At 34.4% G+C, this 18,395-nt stretch overlaps 1 protein-coding gene across 1 annotated transcript; it reads right to left on the reverse strand.

The window, feature by feature from the left end:
* Positions 1 to 316: 316 nt before the first annotated feature.
* On the reverse strand, positions 317 to 17,975 carry LOC145614321 (putative aarF domain-containing protein kinase At1g71810, chloroplastic). Its single transcript, XM_081669358.1, has 21 exons — positions 17,513 to 17,975; positions 16,711 to 16,755; positions 16,100 to 16,138; positions 15,146 to 15,316; positions 13,767 to 13,919; positions 12,490 to 12,525; positions 12,009 to 12,052; positions 10,343 to 10,433; positions 9,387 to 9,428; positions 9,187 to 9,295; positions 7,184 to 7,298; positions 7,046 to 7,095; positions 6,877 to 6,955; positions 6,053 to 6,103; positions 4,551 to 4,692; positions 4,384 to 4,428; positions 3,873 to 3,971; positions 3,277 to 3,318; positions 2,983 to 3,156; positions 1,570 to 1,683; positions 317 to 744 (listed from the first exon to the last, which is right to left on the reverse strand). Exons 1-21 carry the CDS (start codon positions 17,873 to 17,875, stop codon positions 640 to 642), a joined length of 2,109 nt encoding a protein of 702 aa, XP_081525484.1. The 5' UTR covers positions 17,876 to 17,975; the 3' UTR covers positions 317 to 639.
* Between the last annotated feature and the right edge of the window lie 420 nt (positions 17,976 to 18,395).

Consider the following 18,395-nt stretch of genomic DNA (forward strand, 5'->3'; position numbering starts at 1 on the left):
CATACCGTGCGTGTCCTAACCAAATTTACATTTCTTTTATTGATAAAAAAACTATACATTTACGACAAGATCTAGATCTAATTAATGCATGACAATTGAATAAATCAAATAAATTTATCATTTCAACAAAGTTATGACTATTGCACATCGAACATTCTTCATGTGCACTTTATATCACTATATTTTGTACCAGTAGCATTTTTTTTAAACAAAGATGTCTATCAATCTTGCCAAGAAGGTGTTTTTTGTCTAATTCTTCAACTTGTATGTAAAAGACTTAACCTTTTTAATTACGCAAAAATCTTTACCAGAAAACTACTAGAAAAATCACATTTCATTGACTGAATTCGCAATTTTCACATCTATAAAAATATACAGAATAAAATTGTGCATAATGCAAATCTATTTACACAACAAACAAACATCCATATTAAGGCACTTTACCATTTCAAATGCATTTGTATTGGTAAGAATGATAACCATCCTTATACGACCAAACTTTTTTTAAGACCATAAATTTTAATACAAAACTTAATTTGAACTTTTGTTTTCATTCAAATCTACGACATAGTATTTCTGTGGAAGTATGCATTCCTTCGCATTGCATATTTGCATGAAGCATTAAATCTACAAGAATCTTCATAGTAAAAATCTACGAACTGTTCTTGCAGCAACACGCGATAGAAATCTTGCAAGCACCTCAGATGGCAAACTGTACAACTGCTGCTGTTGTTCTGATGGAAGCTGAAATAGAGAAAATTTAGGATGCATTAGGTATATAGTAAGACTAGTAACACAATGAAAAGAAATGCATTTATATAATCAACAAATTAGTATTACAGCGTTTGTGCATGGTACAAGGTAAAAACTACGAAATTGAATAAGTAGATCTATATACTCTAGCAAAAGAAAGCTGACACAGATTAAGCTTTAGTCTCCTAAATCACTCTTACACGAGTAATTAACCGTGGAGGGGAAAATATACTAAAGTTTACAAAAAGCAAGGCAATCAATTGATTCTCTTCATGATCCATGAGGTAGGATGATCAAAGTATACACCATTTTTGCCATCTAAGAAAATGTGAAGATAGTGGATATGACTATAGGATGCGCATCAAATTGATGGCGATCCTATGGATTCAATTTCTTCGATGTCACTAAAATTCTGGCTGAGTTTGACTACTAAAACTACGAGATCTTGAATCCATGAGTAATATCACCCTTATACTCGGTGATCATGTCAGATTCGCAATAATCAGCTGGGCTTAAATGAACTGGAGTAAGCCAGAATTTAGTCTTGCAACAAAACCTTTTATGTCACAAAAAACATGAGCACTCAAATTGATCCTTGATTTCAAGATTTTACCATTTCCAAAAGTCCTGATACTTCAAATTTCTCTTCTAGGAAAGCAAGATGAGCACTATTTATTCCATCACTGACCAACTTCTTGGTCCATGTAGCTGTATTTTTATTAATCTATTACTAAAAAGTGATCCAGCCATTATCCTCACAATACTAAAGTCATACAAAAATATGTTCAAATTAGACAAACATCAATGAATTCTTACCTCATTTACAACTGCAAGGACGGGTTGAATATCCTGAGTAGGTGGAAGCCGATAAAAAAGCTGGTATATGTCCATCGTTGATGACCGCTGATTTTCATTGATCTTTTCAATTTCCTACAACAGAACCAGCATGATCTTACTTTATTTCCAGAGCAAATCTAGAATGGTATCATAAAATAATAAAATAGAAGCTCTCAAAATTAAAAATTGAACATATAATATTTATTGCTGAGTTGCTTTTACAAGAACTTGACTCATTTCTGTTTCAGTCTGCTCATAAGTAGTCCAGTAGTGAATAATGAGTCTGAATTCATATGCACTAGGTAGATTTAATTCCTTCACTTCGTGAGTAAGAGAAGGATACAAAGTAAGCGTGTATGAGTACTGATCCTATGTATGAACAGAAGTGCCTACTGCATACTTGAAAAAAGCAGCACTGAATGCAAAGTTGGTGTAGTTAATGGGCTAAATGGATCATACAGCATTACTTACGGGAAGGTTCTGAGAAATTATTTATTTTTAACCAGATACACCAACTTTAAGTGATGCTTGTCTAGCAGCAAACTCAGAGCTCATGTAACAGGAATATTTAAAGCAGCTAGCAGGCTCACTTAACAGGATAATTTAGAGCTCAAGCAAGTTCACCTTCCCTAATGAACATCAAAACATATATAGATTTTAAACATTTGAAAGCTGCAGTCGAATAGAAAAAAGAACCAAATGTCTTTTGATAATCTTCATTATGGTAATATTATCTGCATGGCCTCATTGCTGCAAATATTGCAACAAAATTGCAGTAGAAGAAACAATGAAAAGAGTTCAATTAAAAATAAAAAATTTGAGGAATCGGGGCAGTCACTAAAGGGTTAAGGCAACAGGCTAACAGCTACAAAATAAGTACTTGTAATTTTTCCCATATTTATCTTCCAGCTTCTATTTACCTCAGACATTAAGAAAAATATTCAAATTAGACAGAAAAAATTGATATGGAGTATTGAATAGAGTAAAATGATTGAAAAGTGCTGAAATTAAAAAAGAGAGCAAGCTCAACAAAAAGAGATAATGAAGATCTTTTTTGGACATCCAAACAAATAGACTAAAAAGTTGAATAAGGGATGGAGGGTTTGATAATTTTAGCCATTGAGACCAATAAACAATATACCATTGAACAAGGAAGCCCCTGCAGCATTTTCCTCAAAAAAAAGAGGAAGCCCCTGCAGCATTACAAATGAGCTAGCCTACTAAATATGCATATGCTAGAGCTCACAAATGAAAAAGCCTTATCATCACAACAGATGATTGAAGATGACGCTTCTGAAACAACATTTTTTTGCCATCAGTGCATGTTCTTGATTGTTGTCTGCATTGATAAGTGTGATAATGTATGTATAAAAATATTATAGAGATACTTACTACTCCAGAATCCTGTAGCCCCGACACCAATAGCACAATGCGGCGGAAGTTTCTCAAGTTGATAACATCCTCATCAGTTAGGGGAAATGACAGAATTGGAACAGGAAAGGGTAGATATGCAGCAGGTCCAGAAGCTATTGAGTTTATAGTAGCTATACCCAATGCATCTAAACCCTGTAATTAACAAACAAGCAATCAGACAAAATATGCGTCTCCCAAACACCCCCTACTGCCCCCGCGCACCCCCCCCCCCCCCCCCCCCAAATCTTTTCGCCACACATCTATGATTCTCACCTTTGCAGTTTCTTCAAGAAAAATCTCCCGAACAAAAGAACCCTGAAATATAACAAGAGTTAGAAATATGACAGAGAGATAGTGCTCCTTTTGTTTCAAGTATTTCCTTTATATAAAAGCTTTTTGAGCATTTTCCAGACAAAAGAAGTAGGGGACATCTCTTCAGTAAGAAATAGATTAAAATGCGTTATAGTCTATACAAGATACTTGCCCACTTAAAATACACATCTAACATCTGCAATACATACCATAGGAGCCAATACATCCTTAATGAAACTTTAAGGCAGCAAAAAAAGCTCTCGAAGTGCAATCCATTCCTCATGATTATAGAGCAGAAAATAACTTAGTGAGCATTGTACATCATATAATTTGTTCGTTTCACCTATCTTGTGCATTTCGACATGCTCTACTTTGGTTTTTTTAACTAAATGTACCAATAGTGAAACCAGGAATGCTATTATTATAATATATTAGAAAAATATGCAAGTCATACTAAGACTACAATATATTCCACAAAAGACAGAACACATGCCTCAATTAAATACACATGTGCCCATTTCATGAAGTGCGGAACGGGATTCTGCAGTTCACTGTACCTGCTCTGCTAATGTGAAAGATAAAATATCTCTGGCAGCAATCTTTTTGTCAAATTCATCCTTCTTTACTTGCGTCTTATCTAGTCTAGCACGACGCATCTGTTGTGGTAGAATCAAGGGTATTAGTAAGATAAGTAGCAAAGGCAATGGCATGAGATGTATTAGTAGTCATAATTCTGTGAGTATAATTTTTTGTTCCTTGTTAATGCATCTTGCATCAGTTACAGATTAACACTTTATAAGCCCAATAATTTGAAAGCGAATTTTCGAAGACAGATGAGTTCTGGGAAAAACGTTCTCACAACTGAAAATGTATTATACCCAATAAATTTGAAAATGAATTTTCAATGACAAAAGAATTTTAGGATAAAGATTCTCACAACTGAACATGTATGACAAGTGTGTATATATATATAGGCCCAAGAACAACTAAAAGAAGTAGCAGAAAGTAAAGTCAAGGACAAGCAGAGCCATATATAGGGGTGCCAACTGCCAAGGTGGGGGTTCTCACCTCATTTAGTAGTGACTCTAAACGCTCAATATTGAAGACACCATCCTAAGAAGACAGAGTAGGAATAGAGATTATGTAATGCACACAGCATACAGTCATGATAGACAAACATTTTACAGATTATAATAGAATGGATAACGATAAAAACATTATAACACACAATCTACCTTGTAAAGTAAAGACTGCAAAGATGACTTTAACTTTGGTGAACTTCCCATCAGGACCTTTTTCGCAATCCATGGGTATGTACTACCCAGAACCTTGTAATTAGGATCAAAGCTAATTGCAATACCCTCCAAGACAGCCAGGCTGATGTACAAAAGATGAAGCAAATATCATTTTTTGTACACACACACACGCACACACACACAATTATCTAGGAACAACGTCATAATGATTATTCTCGTTAGTTTTCCATTCTTCTAAATTTTTACATATAAACCACACAAAAAATCAATATGGCTTGTTTATCTTCATATTAAATACTTCCTCCGTTCTTTTTTACTTAGCCCGCTTTGACTTTTGCACTATTCACCACCCCTTCTTTGACCGTCTATTGTGAATAATATTTAAAGAAAAACATATTCATGTAAGATCTATTTGAATTTGTCTCAATTAGTAACATAATATAACTTTTATAATTTCTACTTATCGAGAATTAAAGTTATTGATCGTTAAAGTTTTGCATTGGCAAGCGTGATAAAAGAAACAGGTCAAGTAAAAAAGAACAGAGGAAGTAGTAAATGAGTCAACATTTCTAATTTATTTACATAAATATTTTTTTAAAGAATATTGGGTAAAAAAATTGAATCGGATTTTTCTGTAATAAAAACTATGGGTTTTTAAAAGACGGAAACAAAACGCAGACCATAGTTCTGTTCTTGACTGGTGTAATTTTGCAGCGGTGGTGGCAGGTGTATATTGCCAGAAGAAGGGGAGGAGCAGAGAGGGATGGAGGGAGGGAAGGAGGAGATGGGATGGATCTGAGTAGATTTGGCTTCTATAAGGCCACTTACAGAAGTTATGGGTTTGGTTTGATGCTGGCTAATACTGGTGGTGGGTGTGGCTGAGATGTTGACTAGTGTGGTTGGATGTTAAATGATAGATAGGAAAGAAGGGTGAGGAGAAATGGGGAAGTAACGGTAGAAATGGTGTTTATATATTCAAATACTACCAAATAGAGTCATGCTGCAACTCTTGCATGTAGTTAAGACATTTCCCTAAAAGGAAGTGTTGTGAGTAAAAAAAAATTGGAGGAAGTATGCGCTTATGTCCTTGCTCCACAGGTCACCTGAATAAACTTCAATGTTTCAAACTTTAAATATTTTCATTCATCTGTTTCACTCATTGACCTTCACGCATATCTTATAATAAAAAGATTTCACAAATTTCCTGCCCAAACTACTGGCATCTCATAATCATTACCCGAATTCCCTGCATTTGCATGGTCTACATCACACGTATTTCTTCTACATAAACACTTAGACAGCAAAGCCTCTTCTCAAGAAAGCTACAAGACTACTAGATACCAAAAGACTTTAGTACAGAGCCCTGAATAACTGAATATATGAAGTAACTTTCAGTAGCAACATTTACATATATATATTTGTAGCATCAGCAAGTACAAGATACAACGAAGAACTGCATCTGTTTAAATAAGAACCAATACCTTCTTATGACAAGCGAAAAATATGAGGGTATCTGAAATTTGAACTTATACCTGAAATGAACAGCATATATGTTTATCTTTAGAACTATATCTTGCAGTCAATATCAAATTCTTTAAAGCAGATTTAAACACTTGCAATTTCATAAACAATAGACATATTTCTCTTTTTTCAAACATATATGCAGGCATTCATGTGTTTTGTGTAAATCTTTCATTAAAGAATCTTTTTAACTTATTGAGTAAACAGCGTATCATTTATTGATACTAGTACTTATTAAAAGTTAAAACAAACACAGTAATAGCAACTTTGGTTTCGCTTGACAAAAGTTAATAATGAATAAAATCCAGCATATCTTTGTGAGAAGAGCTAGTTTATGTTAATATGTTTTCCTTTTCAGAGTTTGGACTATTGTAGTGTTAAAATCCAGGCTCAGCATTTAGACCATCAGTCTTCCTAGTTTTCCTTGGATCTGTGCATAAAATTTTACATGCTAAAATTGGGAATGGTGATTTCTTAGTTTTTAGCCCTCTGCTAGCCTATGACTCCCTTGTTGTCCTTCAATATTTAACTTTTGTTTAACATATAAACAAAGAATTGGATGCAAATCATCTCTTCTCACACCACCACTCCTAGTAGACAGGAAGAAATAATCACAATTACTACAACAGGAAATGTAATTCTGAGGTATGGGATTATTCTTCCTTGCCCTCTCTATACCTTAAACAAATCCATTTCCTCATACAGAATTTTTTACCTTGAAACCCCAAAAAGTCATTCTTGATACAACATAAGCAACAAATTAGTAGTGTAAATTGAAGATTACATGGTAACTCCCAGGTCACCTAAGAGATCCCCAAAACTAATATTGCGAATTCCTCTAGAAACAGCATTTTGAAAGACACCTGGAAAAAAGAAGTTTTACCATGATCAACCTCAGAATTTAGGTATTTAGCCATGGAAAAAGAACATTTTAGTACACAAGAGATGGAAACCTGTTAATGCCTTTGTGACAGCATCTCTCTCAGAAGTTGGTGGAAGAAGCCTGTCAAGATCAACTGCATATCAGAAATGGATTATATTTGAAAGCACTACTACAGAAAACATACAGCAAGAATATTACTAGAACATACCCTAGAGTAACAAAATCTCTAGCCAACGCTTCAAAGTCCCGGTTTACAAGATGAAGACAAGCTTCAATGAATCCATCACGTAATTCTTCCTTAAAATCACCCATCATGCCAAAGTCTGGAAGAGAAAAAACAAAAGAATATGAGAAAAATGGAAAGACCTGCGCCCTAGTAATACTTACAGGGTGACTTTGGAAGAAAATGTCCCCGCATATTACAACTAAATAATTAATGAAAATAAACAAACAAACTAGCTGCACAATGTATCAATTGCAACATTATATGATGCACTTCCCCTAGTCCTTATGCTTTGGGTACATTAGTGAATAAATGCTCCAGTTGGGAGGATGAGCAAATTTTTCATTTAAATTTGGGTTCGAATTTCCAATTTTTGACAGGAAGTGACTCTTGGTCTGATGCTTCACGTTCAGAGAGAGAAGGGGAAGGACAAGCAACAGCATAACAAGAAGAGAGAGAGAGAGAGAGAGAGAGAGAGAGAGAGAGAGAGAGAGAGAGAGTATATACCCAACAAACCCCTTTTTTCTTCTTGGTATATACTCTTACATTTAACACATTAACAAAATAAGAGCAATAGCTAAGGATCTTTCAGGGGTTTCAGAGCAACCATGCTATTTAATCTTTCCAAAAGTCTCAAAAGATTTTGACAACAAATTTGGAAAGGTAGTTAACAATAGTGCATTCTACCAACACACTAATTCTTATATACCATGCAGACTCGCTATACCAGCAAAAAAAAGTTCAATCAGTAGTTATGAATATATAAACACCACAGAAGCACATTCTTGCTTGAAAAAGGAGCCAAAGAATCATCATCCCATAGTTTTTGGATTGCAATGGACTATATATTCATTTTGTAATAAATATCTACGCTTCTTAAGCATTGTGAAATAGTAGATTATTGTTGCACACACCCAACCCCGCTTCCCTTCCCAGGGAAGGACATGAAAGAGCCTTGATATAGGCTTTGGGGTATTGATAATGTTGTAGTCTTGTAGATTGTAGAACTTTGTCAACCCATACGCTCAACCTTGTGCCTCAATTACATTACTCAGATATTTAGACTTTCACCAATATGAGTCTGAAAAGGTGATGACAAGATTCACAAGAACACTTAAAACTCTCACCTCCAAAGTTGCTGGTAGTTAAATATGCTCCGGTAACACAGTAGAAGAGGCAAATATGGTACCTTACTACCGTATAATCCTCATACAAATAAAATTTAAATTCACATCACTATTCACTAACCTCATCTCTTCCTTCAAAATGAAGTGGCTAATGTTTTATGATCTTCACTTTTTAGTTAAAGATCCAAGCGCTGGAAGTGTTTTGCTTTCTTTGTGAGGCCACAAGCAGGCAAGGTGGATAGCAAAGGAGAATATAGCAGAGGGAGGTCTCAAAAACTACAAGTGTGCATATATGGCAGGCTTTTGGGTGCATTGGTGAATATAAGTACATTTTTTTCTTAAGTATGGCTACTAACATGTGGTATGTTTTTGTTTTTGTTAATCTGGCATCTGGTGTTGAGCTGCATATATATTTGCAATATCCATCACAATTGGCATGCATTCTCCTAATTCTTTAATAGGCTAATTTGACCTTTGGTTGTTCTGTTTTATAGTTTTCTACTCTCTTTACCTTAAAAATTATGTCATATAGCACCAGATAGTGCATTACTCTTCCGCATCCATCAGGCAGACAAAACTTGGAAATTGCAGCAAGCAAACACAAACAAAATACCAACCCTCTATCACTCCAAAATTTCAAAGACATGTTAATTTTTATCACAGAATAAGAGCCATGGGTGTCCTTGAAATGAAATTATTCACAATTTAGAAAATAGATAAAGAAATATGAAAAGCCCAGCTAACTTCATGTAAATACGGGAAAAACAAGGCAGACACTGAAAATTGAAATGGAGAAACAGACATATATCATACATCACAGCCATTGCACGAGAGAGAGAGAGAGAGAGATAACCCAATTACCCAAATAAGCTAGTTTTCCATCATATGTGCGCAGAAGGTTTCCAGGATGTGGATCTGCGTGATAAAATCCATACTCCAGCAATTGATTAAAAGAGCAATAAACTCCTACCTGTCCATGAATACATTTTTCATTAGGCTACAGATTCTGAATATAGAATAAATGTAAAGATTTTCTCAACACCATTCAATAAAAAAATTACCTCAACCAGATAAAGATCTTTAACTTCAGCCAATTTTTGCCCCTAAAAGACAGTAAACGTCAAAAACAATGAGATAACATACAAACAGAACAAATAAGATAAGCAAGTAATATACGATCTCCTGACTTACATTTGCAATACACCCAAAACCATGTAGCACAAAAACCAACATAATCACTTCCAAGGAAATTGTACTTTAGTTTACAATGCTAGTATGAAAATTCTGCTTTGATCAATAAGAGACTATTAATCTAATTGTGGTATTAAGTCAGAGTCTCCTAAGATCATATATTTCAGTAAACATATGATAATAATACAGTGTATATAATTGTCTAAACCCATCAAAGTCAAACTTATAGTGTTAAGTACCGACAATATCATTCTTTACCTTCATCGGCTTCATGTATCAACTTGCTATAAAGTTAATATGGAACTTGTTGAATTGATGTTATTATAAAATACATTTCCGTCCAAAAGTAAAATTATTACTTCCTATGTAGTATGTCCCTTAATGTTTGCCCCATATTCCTTTTTAGTTCGTCCCTTTAAGTTTGCTCCATACTACTTTTGGTTGTTGGGGACCACAACTTTACTCTAACAATGACGACATTTACCCAACCACTTTTCTCTTTCATCAATTCTTTCAACCAAATGTTAATACTCTCCTCCAAATCTCCAATGGAGCAAACAAAAGGGGTTGGAGGCAGTACATAAAAAACTTAGATACTGTGTAGAACACTATCTGAACCACTGGACAGGTTGAACAAACATGACAAACCAATGAAACAAGGAATTTTCTTTTGTTGTTTATGTGTCATTGATATTAATAAAGAACAATCTATCTTAGAAGCACTAAGCCAGTTTATTGGTAGATACTACAGAAACTGTCAAGAAACTAATGTCATAAATGTGCTGATGAGGAAAAAGGAAATAAGAAGCAACAGAATGATATTTACCTCAATCCATTCCATGATTAAGACTTTCTGAGTTGTTTTGTCAATGTACATCTGGGGAACCACAACATCAGAAAGACCACCATACAACTCTCTGCAGGTATTGAAAGAAAATTACATACTAGAATCAAACAGATATGACGAGGCAGGGAGAGCTGAGGAAAAACAGGAAAGAATGCAAAATTTCTTTCTAAGAAGAAGGCGGAAGAGAGGACAAAGATTGTCCCAAATAACATAAAGGAGAAGAGACTTGATTCAGAAACCAAACCAAAATTATAAGCAGCCCATAGGCAGTCATCCTAAATTAGGGTCAACACAAAACTCTAAACATTGATCTTGCAATAAAAAGGCCACCAGAGCAAATAGTCTAGACTAATACATAATTGAGGACACTTGTCAGACATTGTCTCAGACACCACAACTGAGAGTTCTAGAGCCTTTTCACCTTAATACAACATGACTACAAAATCATATAAAATTTTGGAAACGGTGTGTACCTTATACAAAGAAACAGGGGGAAAACACTAAGATGAAGTATTTGGAATGTAAATTCAAGGTAGGGGAATGTGACTTGCTTAGAAAAACCTCTGTTTTCCAAAGTATATAACTATATAGTTGTTCATTATACATGCAAATTCATTACTCATATTGATACAATTAGTATCATTTTATTATTATGAACTACTTTTCTTTCTATATCATATTATCTATTTTGTTCTTTATTTTAAAACATATTACATTATTTTCGTTCAATTTTTTATTTCCCTTGTGAACAGCGTTTAGAAAAGCAACTACATAAAAGGGTAAGGATACATACCTCTCCAAACCCTACCTCTCCAAACCCCTACCTCAATAAACTTCATAATAGGTCGTTATCATTGTTACACTACCAAACTAGGAAATTTTCAAAAAAAAAAAAAAGGTCTCGGAAAAATTTAATAGATGTCTTGTCTAAAAGAATAGAGACTTTTAAGGGTTCCTGGTTGTAATGTTATCAGTTTGGATATAGGAACAAAATATAATCAGGACCTACTCTTACCACCTTCATCATAGCACTATTGACAAGGAGAAAAGAAAAAGAAAAAAGATCATGTCGTGACATCATTTAGCACCCATAGTAGCTTTAAAAGTTAAACTAACGAGAACAACAAAAGAACCATTGGAATAACAATCAAAAAGAAAAGTTTTCAACTGAATTTTAATAATTTCTTTCCCTATCTTTGCTTTTTTGACAACCTAATCCCTTACTATTGTAAATGTCCACCCTCATAAACCCAAACAATAGCCCAATCGCTGTTCTCCATCTGAGCCACCAATAGTAAATTCTATGTCATTTCTTAGTTAAATCTTGTTTAATAATAATAACAAAGTCGATGATGATGATTAATTATAGTTCATTATCATTCAGCAAATATGATACTGGTCATTTTGTCTAGATAAAAAGATCCATGGTTAGTAAATATCAGTCATGAGCAAAAATCAATTTTGGTCATTGAAAATCAGTTCAAATAAGTAAAGTCAATTTCAACCATTAGATATTTCGGTCATGGCAAAATTGAAAATAACTAGGACTATTAGTACTCATTGTCATTGCCTACACACAGAAAATTCCTTGCCAAAGAGAACCTTAAAAGTTCCAACATTTTAATATATAATTAGCCTCACTCACCTGAATTTTAATCCATTGTTTGCTTCTCTTCTGTAATCCATCTCCTGCATTTAATTTGATTTACCTGTATTCATTATGAAGCTCTAAGGAAATTTCTTATTTCATCTCTCACAGTTGGACATTATAACAAATTTAAAATAAAATGATAATGGTAAGTGTCAAAAATAGAGAGGAAGTAGCAGCAGATAGGACAAAAAAATACAATCCGTGAAATCCGAGAAAAGAGTAATACTAGTAGCATCCAAAATCTTTCCTTCAGTTAGTAGGACAGTAAAAATGCAGCAATGTACCCTTTTCCCAAAGGTAAAGGAAACTTTGTCATAATTTTCAACACAGAGGTGACGCCTATCATGCCTATAATTAAGAAAATAAGCAAGTACGAGATGATCCAATAGCCAAACAAAGGCCTTCATTCAAAATTTTAGGCACGTAGATGGTCATAGAAATATGCAGCCATGATGATCAAAGGAGATAAACTTACCTTAAAAAGGCTTGACGCCCATTCATCAACGACTGCCTGCAAATAATAATCCACTTCTTCAAATATAATCATCAAATCCAATTCTTCAAATATAATCATCAATAGAAAGAGAAGAAAAACAAATGATGTGGATTCCTAATTAGAACTTATATTTGCAACTTTTATTTCATAACATTTTCCTAATTATTTGTAAATGAAAATAATGAAAAAATGATGAATAGTCCTAGAATTAAATGTTTATGTCCAAAAGTTTATGTACAATACTAGGAATCCTTCCATAAAGATATATTATAGATTATTGATATGGTTGATATGTATCACACACATTTGAATTCACTCAGAGACAAAACAAAAACATCAAGAACTAACATAAGAACTTTTGCAGTTCAATGACAATCATTAATTCATCCTAGGCCATAGAAGCAAGATCCACTGCATTTCACAACCCTTTACAACACAACACAAATATCACTGCACATAGTCTACAATGAGATTCTCCAAGACTGGATCATACATATGACCTGCTGTGCTCATAGGTCACTCAGAGAATCTACTGACATTCTGCACAAATTAACCATCTTTGGGGGTGTCGAGGAAAGTCTTTTAGCCAGTAACTAAGAGAACATTGATAAATCATACTGTACATGCTAAAAAGGAGAAGGTAGACCAAGATCTAAAGTCTTAAAACAAAGAGGGAAATTTGCGATTAGGAAAAACAAGGTCTTGACTTGGGTGAGTCTAGATCCTAAAACTTAAAAATAAAAAAAATAAAAAAAATAAAAAAAAAATGGAAAAGAATTAATGAGAACAAGATGGCATGGCTACAGCTGACCAGGGACAAAGCTCATAGGCAAGTGAAAGTGCTAAGAAAAGTAACTACAATGTTAAACTTCAACTGGAAAGAGGAAAGAGGGAGGACATTAGGGAATAAAATTAAGTCCATTCAACCTTCAAATCAAGAACATGGGATGTCCGTCAGTGCCTCAGTGGCAAGGAAGTGAAGGCCGACATTTTCTTATTTGTTTTTATATGTATTATTTCCATATTCAAAAAAACTGAGAGCATCACAGTTAGGGTTTAAATTGTGGTGAGGTTACAATTGCAATTCAAGCAATGTTAATGCATTTTGGAAGTAAACTCTGTGGTGTCGTGTAAAGTGTTAACACTTGAAGTGGCATGATTTTGTTATTATCTGAATCAACTCTATTACTGTCCTACATCATCCCCTATGAATGTTTAAGTTTATAATTGCTGCAAACAGGAAATAGCATCATTACCTGTAAGTCTGTATTAAATTTTCCTGCCCTCCGAATTATCCCTGCAACAAAACGCAATATAAATATGTCTAAGGCAATAGCAGCTTTTACACCAGGTCTCTGGACCTTGACAGCAATCACCTGTCCACTTCCTCGAAGTCTAGCTTGATAAACCTATTCAAACGTTCTTTTGGTTAGAAAATCTTTTTCTTAATCAGAAACGAAAGGTACAAAGTGTCAGTTGAATAAAAGTTTCACAACAAAAACTAGGGACACATAAGTGCGTAGGAAATAATAAACCCTCCATTCCTATATAAATGCATCACTTGCCTTATTTGGCCGTTCCAAAATAAATGACTCACTTCTATATTGGGTAACCTTCTATAATTGTCTCTCTTCTATGCCATGATCTTCACTAAGAATTTTTTTCTGGTTTCTCTTTCTTATAAATTTCTTTTATTTTAATACATATTTTAGGAAAATTTGTAAATTGCAGCCATTTAAAGTTAGTATTTTGCAAATTGTAGCCATTTAAAAAAAATTGCAAATTACAGCCCAAAAGTTGTTATAAATTGTAAATTGCAACCTGATAATTTTTTCATCGGTTTGCGTGTCATAAAAATGTTCGGTTAACGTTTTAGCGGCCATTTTAGCCCTTAAGAATCCAAATTGAGCTCGAAATTGGCAAAGAATTAACGCAAGTGTCTCATTTTTAACAGCAAAAAATTGTTGCCCACAAATCGATACATTTTTGTTACGCAAAACGAGGCACTTACGTTATTTTTTTTGCTAATTTCGAGCTCAATTTGGATCCTTAAGGCCTTAAGGAATAAAATGGCCCCTGAAACCTTAACCGAATTTTTTTGACACGCAAACCGATGAAAAAGTTGAATTGGGTTGCAATTTACAATTTATAAGAACTTTAGGGTTGCAATTTATAATTTTTTTTTAAATGGCTGCAATTTACAAAATACAAACTTTAAATGGCTGCAAGTGGCAAATAATTTACTCACATGCAGCACTTTCATAATATAATATTACTATCCAAAGATTCTTCTAAAACTATGTGCCAACACAAGTGATGCATTTCATTAGGAATGTAGTAGTCCCAGAAAAAATTGACATGTTTCCTGTAGGATGACAGAGGCTAAGATTCCTAAAAAACAAACCAGAATGCTTATTGCTTACAAAGTCATGATTCTATATACATGCATAACATCCAACTCATGCCAGATGGTAGCCCAATCCTGCCCCCCATCCCCCCTCCCCCTCCATCTCTCAGTAACAAGATGATGACATTGATATCACTTATATCAGAACGCAAAAAGGAGCACCAAATACATACCCCTAAAATGTAATATACTTTTCCACATCAACCTTGAATCAACAATTACTGATACCTGTCCAAGGGATGCAGCAGCTACTGGTTCTGATGAAATTTCTGAAAAGATTTCATCTATCGGCATCCCAAGTTCCTTCTCAATTGTACTAAATGCCACTTTATTGGAAAATGGAGTTATACGGTCTTGTAACACTGAAAGTTCATCCAAGTACGCTGGTGGAATTAAGTCCTACGAGAAGAATTGATGCATAAGATAAAAACATAAACATGAGTTTATGGCAGCAAAAGGAAGAATGTCAAAGAGTCTTTGTAGATTCATGCTTTTTTGACATTCATCCAACAGATGGAAAGAGAGAACGATTTTAGTAAACATTGAAAACAGTTCATACATCAGATGAACAAATTTCTAAGGATCAGTAGAAAGGAGTTCAAAATCAAGCAAAAGCTTCTACTTAACTTTGCAAAGAAAGATTTCAGTAACATAGAATAAAAATCTTTGTCACAATTGTCTTAAGTGATAAAATCAAATTTGACCAAGATAAACCATGATACTAAATTCCCAAAGCAATTCCACATAGCTAGACAAAAATACCCTTCATTGATTAAAACTTCCTTTGTTCTTTTTTAATCGAATGTTTGGAATGTTACACTTTTCACACGTGCTCCTTTGGTCATCTTTTATGATTTATACATTGGAAAAATAATATAATCACGTGGGATTTTTTTAGATTTGTCTTGAAATAAACTTTCAATATATCAACTTTTTACATTCTTTACTAAAACCACAATTTAAGTTGACAGCCAAAGAAATATTTTAAACGGTGCTTCCAGTCACTGCTCCAAGCCTCTGTCTTTACAGAAGACAAAGAATAGGAAATACTCAGTCAAAAACTTGAAAAATAGGAATTATTCAAAGCAAAATGGTATTACTTGTACAGATACACATATTTAACACATCAAAAACAGTAGATCAGCATCAACAAACACTAAATTGAGGATACAGGCAACTTACAGATCTAGATGAAATAGCCTGAGCAATTTTGACATAGGCCTGCAGTGAAAAAGAGAAGCACAAGATGGGTTACCCAAGAAGAGAGTATCCAAAATAGAAAGATACCAAAAGCTAGCACAAACAAAAGACAAAAAAAATAAATAAATAAAAGCACAATTCATATAGAAATTTTATTTCCCTTCCTTATTTTTATCCCCAATCTTTCAATATCTAAACAGAACCACGCAGAAACCTGAAATAACAGGAATAATAAATAGTGTGCAAGATTGAATTATTCTAGTGGCTGAGACATGCACAGATTCAATAAACTATTAGTAAAAGACATTCATCTTTTAAAAATCATCCATTAGAAAACCAGACTAACTCTTTGAAGCTATGATCTGACAAAAGCATTGCAGATATCATGCACCTAGTGCTCTAGCAGCATACCGCGTAATAACAAAAATCTAAACCATAGACAGGACAGAGCATGGAGTTACCAAATAGAAATTCATGAAGATAACAGATACATTAAATGCATGAGAACAAGCTATGCAGAATTCAAAAGCACAAAAACATGAATGAACAAATTCAAGACAGCATCATGGAATCCAAAGAAGATGTGGCTTTACCGGACCAAGTTCAACCAGTATTTTCCGAAGCTCAGCTGCTCGAACCTGCAAACAGTAAGAAGAAACATTTGTTAAAATTTCTAAATGAAACAACATAGTCACATGTCAAAACTCTTCAAGGCTAAACTAACACAACATAGTCACATGTCAAAAGTAACACTTAGCTATACATGAATTAATTAACCATGTCTATTCCCTCCGTCTCATGGTACATTGTTCATTTTCGTATTCGTGATCAAACTGTTAAACTTTGACCCTGTAGTCATGTGAGGTATTGTTGTCTTCGTCTCCTAGTTTTTAAGAGACATAACTTTTGAGAAAAGAGGAAATTATAAGCTAAAAAGGAGAGTGATGTATCTAAAAATAGAGAAAGTTAAAGATATTGATAGTCTAAGATAGACTTTGCAAACAAAATAAAAGACCATATATGATGGAGTATAAACTTTGTTATTTAGAATGTGCTTCATAGTTTAAGAATAATTGCAGCGTTTTGACTTTTACATTAATTAATCATGGACTATCTTTGTTGATTTATTCTTGTTATAAGTGTAGATATTGGTTAACGTTATACATTGACAATTATGAAGTTGTTAACGTTACAACCATTTCTAAAAAGGGCAATGATGTGGACGGGATTCCATTTCAAGCCTTGGATAGATCATTCTCAATTTCTCACATTTCACCAATTTTAATTAGAATTGGTTGTTATTGGACAGTTTATTCCAATGATCATGCAAAATCTTATATCAATTGGTTTGATTATGCCCTTAAAAAAGAAAACAACAACCAAAATTGATATAACCTTGAACATGGTATCAGCCCTCTCCATAACCCCATCAATATACCGAATTCCGAACCATTTTCCAAGCGTAGTACCAATCTGAAACAACCTACGACCCAAAATCAAAGGCTTCCTTCTGTAAATCGAACCAATGCTCGCAATATCGTACTCCGAAAGCGACTCCGCCTCTGAGTCACTGAGCTCGAACAAGTATCCCGACTTCTGGGTGAACGAGTCCACGTTCCGGGAGGCGGAAAGCGATGTCGTCCGATGATGCTGAGGGAAATTATTGAGTTTTGGAGAGTGATTGAAATTCAGCTTGGGGTGGTCGCCGGAGAATGAGTGGAAGAGTGGCGGCGACGGTGGCCGGAGATGTAGGGGCATTTTTGGAATTTAGGCTCTGAATTTCCCGGGAAAATGAAAGTGTGTTTTTGGAATTTGGTTGAGGAAGATATGAAATCTAATTAGTGGGTGTGAGGTGTAGCCTTTGCCACACTTCTAAAGTTCCAAACTTGTAATAGCATGGGCCACAAAAATCTAATTATGAAGTATTCGTTTCTAATTGGTATATGAAATCTATCTATCTATTAAGCTATACTAAAAGTAAAGTTAAAAATGACACTTATCACAACACAAAGTTTTGTATACGGCAGTCGTACCATGCGGCCAGCCTATAATTTTTTTCATTTTCTCTCTCCTCTCCTCCATTTTCTCTTTCTAATTTTCTCTCTCTAACCATCAATGGCGAGCTAGGTCTTCCGCCACCGTTGTGTTCATCATCTTCGTCCCAATCTCCTCGAAGCACCAACCTAGATCACCGTCGCCGATTCGTTGTTGTCAAAGCTCCTCAAAGCTCCAAACCAACCCATACCTCCGTCGTCTTCGTCTAATCTTCGTCTTCATC

The sequence above is a fragment of the Chenopodium album genome, chromosome 25 (genome assembly GCF_948465745.1).
Source record: "Chenopodium album chromosome 25, dcCheAlbu1.1, whole genome shotgun sequence".
Taxonomy (NCBI): Eukaryota; Viridiplantae; Streptophyta; class Magnoliopsida; order Caryophyllales; family Amaranthaceae; genus Chenopodium; species Chenopodium album.